An 8,448-nucleotide genomic window follows, 5' to 3' on the forward strand; every position below is an offset into this window, starting at 1 on the left:
CACTTATTTCGAATTGCTTTCACTATCATCCAAATGAAGTAATTATTCTATTCGAAGTGTTTGTTCTACTTGTATTAGTTGTTTCATATGAAATAATGTTTTATTTATTCTAATTATTTTATGTTAAGTAGTGTTTCACTTGTTCTAGTTATTCTACGTGAAGTAGCGCTTCATTTATTATAGTTATTTTACGTAAAATAGCACTTTACTTGTTCTAATTATTTTACATGAAATAGTGTTTCACTTGTTATAGTAATTCTGTATGAAATAACACTTCACTTGATCTAGTTATTTTTTATATAATATTATATTATAACATAATTTTTAAAAAATATATATTAATTAAAATTAAGTATCTACAATGTCACACCACTCATTGAAAAGTTTTAGTGACAGAGACTGAAAACCATAACCTTTCTTTCGTTGGCTTTGGGTTTTAGTCGGTTTTCCATTTTCTTCTCTCTTTTGTAGTCTACTTTTTGCTATTTTTTTTGACTAAAATAGCAAAATTGAAGAAGATAAAGTTTAACAAGTGGGGTCTTAAAGAAAGGTACGGAATTGGAGAGAGAGAGTACAGGCAGCACGTACAGAGCTGGGATGATGACACGTGTGAGGCCCAAGTCCCGACGGCAACTGGCCTCAGCTGCTCTGGTTTACCCGAAGCCCTGAGCCATTTATGAAAGGGTTGGGCTAGATGTTTCGGGTTTGGGTTTCTCTTCTAAAGTTTTCAATCACCACGCTCTATGTAAGAGCATTATTTTAAATATTTTTTAAGAAGTAAAATTATTATTTTAATATTTTAAATTATACTTGTAAATTATCTTTATGGAAAACAGATAAATGAATATTTTCTGTTTTGTATAACTTTTATGCAATGCAAGATTAAATAATTCTTTTTTAAAATTAAATTTTATCGAAAAAGACTTAGTTTGATTTCGATAAATTAAAATAATCACTTTTTATTTTAACCCTTTAACTAAACGAATTTTTAGAGCTAATTTTGTATTGTTTTAGACATTTCATTTAAAAATTTAAAGTTTGTTCGATTTTAGTATGATGATTGATTGGTTGAAAATATTGAAATTAATTTTATAAAAAAGAAGTATTTTTTTAACCTAAATAATGAAGTTTAGGACAAAGAATTACTTGGGAAGGAAATCTACTTATCCTAATTTTTATTTCTATAAAGTCGAATTGGGGTTAAAAAAGGTGAATTGTACATGAAAATAAGGTTACCCAATGAATAAACTGACAATAGTGGAGGGGTCATAATCAGGAAAAACACAGTAGAAGGTAGGACAGCCCCTGAGAAAAGAAAAAAGAAAACAAAAGAAAAATGACAGTGCTAAAAGCAAGGTGTTCCCAGAATTGTGGTGACGTCTGTCAAACAACCTCCACCTAGGCATGAGCCCTCCCCCCTCACCCTCACCCTTCAACTCTATATAAATCCCACCAGCTCTCCCCCTACTATAACCCCCACTATTCACAGTCAAGTAAGCCTCTGCCACCTCTCTCTCTCTCTTTCAGATTCCCTCTTATACTCTTCTGTCACCATGCAACTTTTCTTCTCATGGCCAGCCTCACCACCCCAAACTTTTCTTGCAACCTTTACAACTTTCCGTCATTGTCCCTTTCTGATTACACCAATTCTATTGTTTTCTTTGTTCCTCTTGTTGTTGGTGGTGATGCTGCTGTTGTTGTCTATTCATCAATGGCGGCACTCCAAGGACAGACGTCTGCCACCTGGTTCCATGGGTTGGCCTTATATTGGAGAGACTCTCAAGATTTACACTGAGAATCCCAATTCTTTCTTTGCCAACCGGCAAAAAAGGTATATATATAACAACAAAAGATGGAACAGCTGGCCTGTTTGATGATAAACTCTCCAGCTCAGGTGCTAAAAGGCTAGAGGTTGAGACAAAGCTAATGATAGAAATTGTAACTAAAATTCTCTCAGTGCACGAAGAAAACAAATAAGAAAAAGAATTTCAATTTCCTTGTTGATCATTTTGTTTTAATTTTTTTTTCTCTGTAGTGTTATTGGGCCTATATCGTTTCTTTTATCAATTTATCCAATTTGGTTATTCTTAATTTTTTATACTTGTTTCAGGTATGGAGATATATTCAAAACTCACATATTGGGATGCCCCTGTGTGATGATTTCAAGCCCTGAGGCAGCGAGGATTGTTCTAGTGACACAGGCTCATCTTTTTAAGCCAACTTATCCACCAAGCAAAGAGAAGATGATAGGACCTGAGGCTTTATTCTTTCATCAAGGTGCCTATCATTCAAGGCTGAAGAAGTTGGTCCAGGCCTCTTTTTTACCCTCTGCAATTAGAGGGTCAGTTTCAGAGATTGAGCAGATTGTTTTGAAATTTCTACCAACTTGGGAAAATACCACTATTAACACTTTGCAAGAAATGAAGAGAGTATGTCGGTTGTTACAACTATTTTTATCTTTTACTGCATGACTACTCCCTCTGCACATCATCAGGAATCTTAAAGAAAGTTTTTGTTTTTATTTTGGCATGTTTTAGTATGCTTTTGATGTGGCAATGATTTCTGCCCTTGGCCACAAACAAGACTCGGAAATTAAAGGAATCAAGCATCTGTATCAATGCCTGGAGAAGGGTTACAATTCTATGCCTTTAGATCTTCCAGGAACTCCTTTCCATAAAGCAATGAAGGTAAATATATATATATATATATATATACACAATTAGTTTTCACTCTGCTTCTCTGAGAGTCTTTCATGTTGGACTCTTAATCCCCATTAACGAGTTCATCTTGTCCGTTTGAGAAAGGCAAGGAAGCTTCTGAACGAGACCCTGACAAGACTGATACAAGGTAGAAGAAAAAATGAGAAACAAGGAGGAGGACTGTTGGGAGTTCTGTTGGGGTCCAAAAACCAGAAGGTCGATCAACTGAGTGATTCTCAGATTGCTGATAACGTGATTGGAGTGATCTTTGCTGCTCATGACACCACTGCAAGCGTCCTAACATGGGTTTTAAAGTATTTGCATGACAACAGAGATTTACTAGAAGCTGTCACAGTAAATTTTCTTCTCTCACTTCTGATGATCTTGGTTGATGAGCTTTTACCTTCATTTCACTTTGCTTTTCGGGCAATCATTAGAATTAAAAAAAAAAAACCAAATCTTGTTTGCTATCCTATATTTATTCATTCTCAATCATATCTTGCAGAGAGAACAGGAAGGCATTCAGCAGGAAATAATTGAAGCAAATCGCAGGCTTACGTGGGATGATACAAGGCACATGCCATTGACTACCAGGGTACATTACTTTCATTCTCTTTTACTATTAATATATCAACATTTACAGGACTAGACATGTGTTTTTTTATTTATTACTAAATTGAGTAAACATTTTTTTTCTAATAAAAAACACACAGCAGATTTCACAGATCATAAACTAACGTGGATTTTCAGGTGATTCAAGAGACACTAAGAACAGCAAGCATACTATCATTCACGTTCAGAGAAGCAGTGCAAGATGTTGAATTTGAGGGCTATTATATCCCCAAAGGTTGGAAGGTTCTGCCTCTCTTCAGAAGCATCCATCATTGCGCAGATTTCTTCCCTCACCCCGAAAAATTTGACCCTTCAAGGTTCGAGGTGAGGCCTCAGACAGAAAAAGCTTTACCATGTGAATATACATAAACATAGACTCACAGATGTAGGCTATTATATATGTAATTACCCTTTTTGTTTTACAAAAAGGTTACCATAAAAAAAAGAAATATATAGTAAAAAGTTAAATAATAATTGATTAAAAATGAAGAAAAAAGAGCTCTTGACATTTGCAAAGGGTTTATTCATATTGGCTCACCAATTTGTTTGACTTTTTGGATCTTGGCGAATCATAAGAGTAATATTACAAGTTCCATATACTATTCTGTAACATATTGGGAGACCCTGACCAAGATTCGTGAAGTGGGTCATGCACTATCCAGTTTTGGCAGAAATATAAGGTTATCAATGGTTTATCAGATGCTGGTGTCCTTTTCATTTGTTTTCTGTGAAACTTCCTCTACTCAAACGATCTGTTGATGAAAGCTTTCAAGCATCAAAGAGCACGTGAGCTGATTTTGTAGGGTAGTAACAGTGCAGTTTGAGTCTGAACTTTCTTTGGAACTAATGACTAAGATTTCAGCTAAAAGCTTAGGCATTATTTCAATTAGCAGAAAGCAGAAAAGAATATTACTATATTTTGCTAAATTTTTTTTTTTGTGATGTTGCAGGTGCCACCGAGACCAAACACGTTCATGCCGTTTGGCAATGGAGTTCACTCTTGTCCTGGCAGTGAGCTGGCTAAGCTTGAGATGCTGGTGCTCCTCCACCATCTCACCATCAGCTACAGGTTAATTCCCTTTCTCCTCTCTCTCTCTCTCTCTCTCTCCTTGTACAAATGATTTGAGATGATCCCCCAACTAGAGAACATAATTATTTTGTTTTTGAAAACGTAAGATAAAAATAAAGCCACGTAGATTGGTATAAAAGATTTCGTTTAAGAGTTCCTTTGTCTGCTCGTAGTTGACTTAAAAATTAGGGTACTGAAATGTGGTCCTCTGGGTGTTCCTTAGGCTGTGGAAGTGGTCCTACGATGCCATTCATGGCGAGTTGGCTCTGCCCTTTTGTGGAATAACTATAAGGGTTTTAATTTCCTTCAATTTTTTCAGCATGGGGTGCAGATTGGAATCAAGGGTCGGTAGTGGGTATTTTGGGGGGAGGGTGGTTGCATTCTGCATTGCATCTATCCTTACACGTGGCTTCCATGCTCAACATTTGCTGACCCTTTGCATAAGAGACAAAACCAAGCCTTTCAAAAAACCATATCTCCTTTGAGGAAAAAAATGGTTTAAAGCCTTTTAAAGACATCGTGATTATCCAATTTTAGCTATGTCTCATTGTTTTCATACGTAAAACATCTGCCAGTTTTAGATTTGTAGGAGGGTTTAATGCAGATACTGGGAACTAGAATGACAAAGCAAGTTTGCTTTGTCGACAATCTGGTGTACAAGAGTGGGACCCTGCATTGAATCATGAACTATTTACAAGGTGAATGGACTCGTCCATGTCTCTGAGACATAGATTTTGAACATTGTGGACCATCCAAAAAACCACTACATTTGCAGTCCACATCATGATTCAAAAATCAGCGAATCCTGTTCTTCCTTCCTCGTATCTGTAATCTGATCAACGAATGAAAACAGGCCTCTTGAATTACTTCATGTTCTGATCTTGACCGCCTGACCCTTCCGTGCAACCAAATCACAACCCCCCCAGACCCTCCCCTTTCTCCTCCTAGCAAGCTGACGGATTTAGCCAGCTGTGAAGTCTCGATCAAATGGGTATAAGACATGTAGGTTTTCCAGCTGTAGGAACACACAGGCAGAATGTGATGATGTGTCATATTGCTGAAGGGGTGCAGTCTCTCATTTGAAACCACAGCTTTGCTCTGCAAGTTTTACGCCACATCATTGCTTAGTTTGTCATCTTTTAAGAATACTTTAACAGCATTTTGACCTGGTCCACATTATCTATAGGCTGATGTCTCAGCTGCTCATCACTTTGTTTTGAAAATGCAAAAATTTCAGAGATGTGAGTGACTAATCAAAGTTGCATCCATGACATGTCCATTTACCTTGTGTGTATCAGTTTTCAAAAAGATTATCAGCTAAAAATGAATTATGAATCAGTTTTTTCACTGAAAGCTGCAACAGGATAGATAAGTGTCAATCGTCAGAAGTTTTGTTTTCAATCTCTTTCTTTTGACAAAAACTGAGATCTTAATGCCATTTTCATTGAAAATTTTGCTCTTCTTGTAACCTTCCAATTGTTTGGCTGCAGGTGGCAAGTTATAGGAGATAAGGATGGAATCCAGTATGGTCCTTTCCCAGTGCCCAAACGGGGCTTACCTGTAAAGGTCACCCCCAGAAAAATAAAGGCCGCATGAATAATAGGATTCTCAATGAAGATTGAAACTTTGTTCACTGGGGCCAAAAGCAAGTTAACCCCATTGAGCTTTTCCTTTTTTCCCCCTTTCTTCTTTCCTTCTTAGTTGCTAATTTTGTCTTTGGGAATCTTTTGTAATTGCTGGGTTTTTGTCTTGGGTTGGTCGTGGTGAAGTAAATGTATTGTGTGAAAAAACAAGAAGAATAAGCAAAGGGCAAAAAAAAAAAAAGAGAAGTGTATTTGCAGTAGTGCGTTTGAAAGCAAGTTTGTTTGTTTTGTTGGATCAAATTTGTGTGGTCTTTAACGTGGATGAAGTAGCTATCAGATTCCCAGATTTTTTTCTCCTTTCTCTTCTTTTCCTGGTGCATAAAGAGCCTAGAGATAACCTTTACCAAGGAAGGTTTTGGCCCATAGAAAGCTACCCCCAACAGTCAGGCTGCCTAGCACGTGTCAGGAGTGGGTAGTGCACGCCAAGAACCCACGTCAGGCAGCGTTCCAGCACGAGTTTGTGCAGTCTACGTGGGTCACTGAACCTGTTAATCTGAACGTTTTGTGTGCTGAGGAGAATTGTAAGCTGAAAGGGTACTTCAATACGGTCCAATTCTTCCTTATCAGGTTGCGTGATCTTTCATTACAAGGCATTGAACTAACCATGACTTTTAACAAATTTCTTCATCTGCAACATGTTTATGTATTATGTATCTAGTGTAAAAACCAAACCGCCCAACATTGTCCCATCAAAACGTGAAAAGAAAACAGCAGCTGATACCCTAAATCTTTCGCGGTCGATATCATCTGTTTTGACTGCCCTGCCCTTGACTTCTAACTAGTGATTCATCTCTCAACTTTGTTTAATCTGCCCCCGCAAACATGGATATGTTAGCCTTCTCTCAATTGCTGGTTCACGGCATTCATTTTTGGTTCGATCTCATATACAGGAATGATGAAAAAGTATTTGTAGCCGGTCCCCACTTAGGTTAGGATTCTTAAAGTACTTAAGAGGACCAGGATTGGTGTCCATCACCATCAGGGCAAATTGCAATAGATATGAGCAGATCTGACGGCTCACTAGCTGAGCACAACTTGAGGACGGGTTCTTGAAACAATGGAAATACACATACAGCAACAATTGCAGATTGGAACACATTTCAAACCCCACACATGGAACCGATCCTAATCTATCTGTGGATTTGGCTACTATATAAGCAGAGTATTCAGCTCAAACAACATTTTGAAATTTGAACTACCTCTAAAAGCTTTGAAATAAAAGACAAATGCAGAGGGATGCCCTCGAAAATGTTTGATCATTTCCCTTCCCTACTTTTGGCAAATGTTACTCATCATGTGGAACTTCGCATATGCATATAGGTAGGGATATGGAACAAAGTCTTCTTCCTACAATAACTGGAATGGTGGTCAACCTGTGCATCCTAAAATGACATCCATATATAGGAACGTTTAAAAATCACATCAATATCTCAATCCCCATAGAATTGGCTCTTACACTTAAATCAGAATGTGTAAAATGCATGCTAATGAATTTTAAGATCCAAATGAAAGCGAACTACAACAAAAACATTTTACAAGATGCTACAACAGAAAAAGCAAGAAGAAATCAAGCTGTACACTCTAAGGATGTATTTAAGATTTTGAAATTGACAACATAAAATGACAAGTACAACCTTGATGACATCTAGAAGCCCCTCTCGATTTCAAGAAATGGGTAATGCATGGTGACATATTACTTAAGTTACAAAGATATTACAGATAACAAAAAAATTAGCTTTTAAGCATCACATGTAAAATATGGGAAGAATCAGTCATGCCAGCCTGCAATTTAGGAACTCTCAAAAGATATTAAAGACAAGACAACCAAGAAGAAAGAGAACCTGGGAATCCCTACCTAGAAAATTTGACAGAGATAAGAAGCCAAAAGAAGACCAATTACTGTTGTCTTCAAGTGCATGAAATGCAAAATCATGAATGAACACAAAAGAAAGTGAGTTGGCTTGATTATTTGCAGAAGAAAGAACCTCTGAGTATCTTTAAAGTAGAAATTATTGCAACGGAGCTTGTTTTTGCCGATGTATCTGTGCAAATATGTGGTGCAAAACAAGGATAAGCTGATGTGTTCCTACATCTTGATGTGTTGGCCAGCATGCTAGTATTAGGTGGCTTCCACATGCCCTGAGCTTTTTCTCAGTCTGGAAACTCAGTCCCACCGTGTCAGTCTGTAGACCTCACCAATCATTGGAAGGTTGGTCACCAGTCACTAACATAGAGGGGGATCTAAGCAAGTTGGTTCACACTGCAATTCTGTGCCTTTAGTAGATTCTGTTTGCCAAAACGCAACCACATCTTACTCTGATGCAAAAATGGTTTTGTTAGGTCATTTGGAGGATTACAAAATGATAGTTTTCACCATTTTTGTTTACCTTGTATAGATTAACATGGTTATTTCTATGAAAAGATA

At 37.2% G+C, this 8,448-nt stretch overlaps 1 protein-coding gene across 1 annotated transcript; it reads left to right on the forward strand.

The window, feature by feature from the left end:
* On the forward strand, positions 1,321 to 6,307 carry LOC18590658 (abscisic acid 8'-hydroxylase 2). The gene is made up of 8 exons (XM_007016306.2): positions 1,321 to 1,831; positions 2,111 to 2,429; positions 2,538 to 2,687; positions 2,805 to 3,053; positions 3,205 to 3,294; positions 3,450 to 3,635; positions 4,262 to 4,380; positions 5,871 to 6,307. The coding sequence occupies exons 1-8, from the start codon at positions 1,554 to 1,556 to the stop codon at positions 5,974 to 5,976; spliced, it is 1,497 nt and encodes a 498-aa protein (XP_007016368.2). The 5' UTR covers positions 1,321 to 1,553; the 3' UTR covers positions 5,977 to 6,307.

This window comes from Theobroma cacao, chromosome 9 (genome assembly GCF_000208745.1).
Source record: "Theobroma cacao cultivar B97-61/B2 chromosome 9, Criollo_cocoa_genome_V2, whole genome shotgun sequence".
Lineage (NCBI taxonomy): Eukaryota > Viridiplantae > Streptophyta > Magnoliopsida > Malvales > Malvaceae > Theobroma > Theobroma cacao.

Bases quoted from the DNA above. Each gene is read 5' to 3' on its own strand.
- LOC18590658 (XM_007016306.2), top strand. From the start codon at position 1,554: ATGCAACTTTTCTTCTCATGGCCAGCCTCACCACCCCAAACTTTTCTT. The intron at 1,832-2,110 runs GTATATATATAA...TACTTGTTTCAG, and splicing joins TTTGCCAACCGGCAAAAAAG to GTATGGAGATATATTCAAAA. The intron at 2,688-2,804 runs GTAAATATATAT...CGTTTGAGAAAG, and splicing joins CTTTCCATAAAGCAATGAAG to GCAAGGAAGCTTCTGAACGA.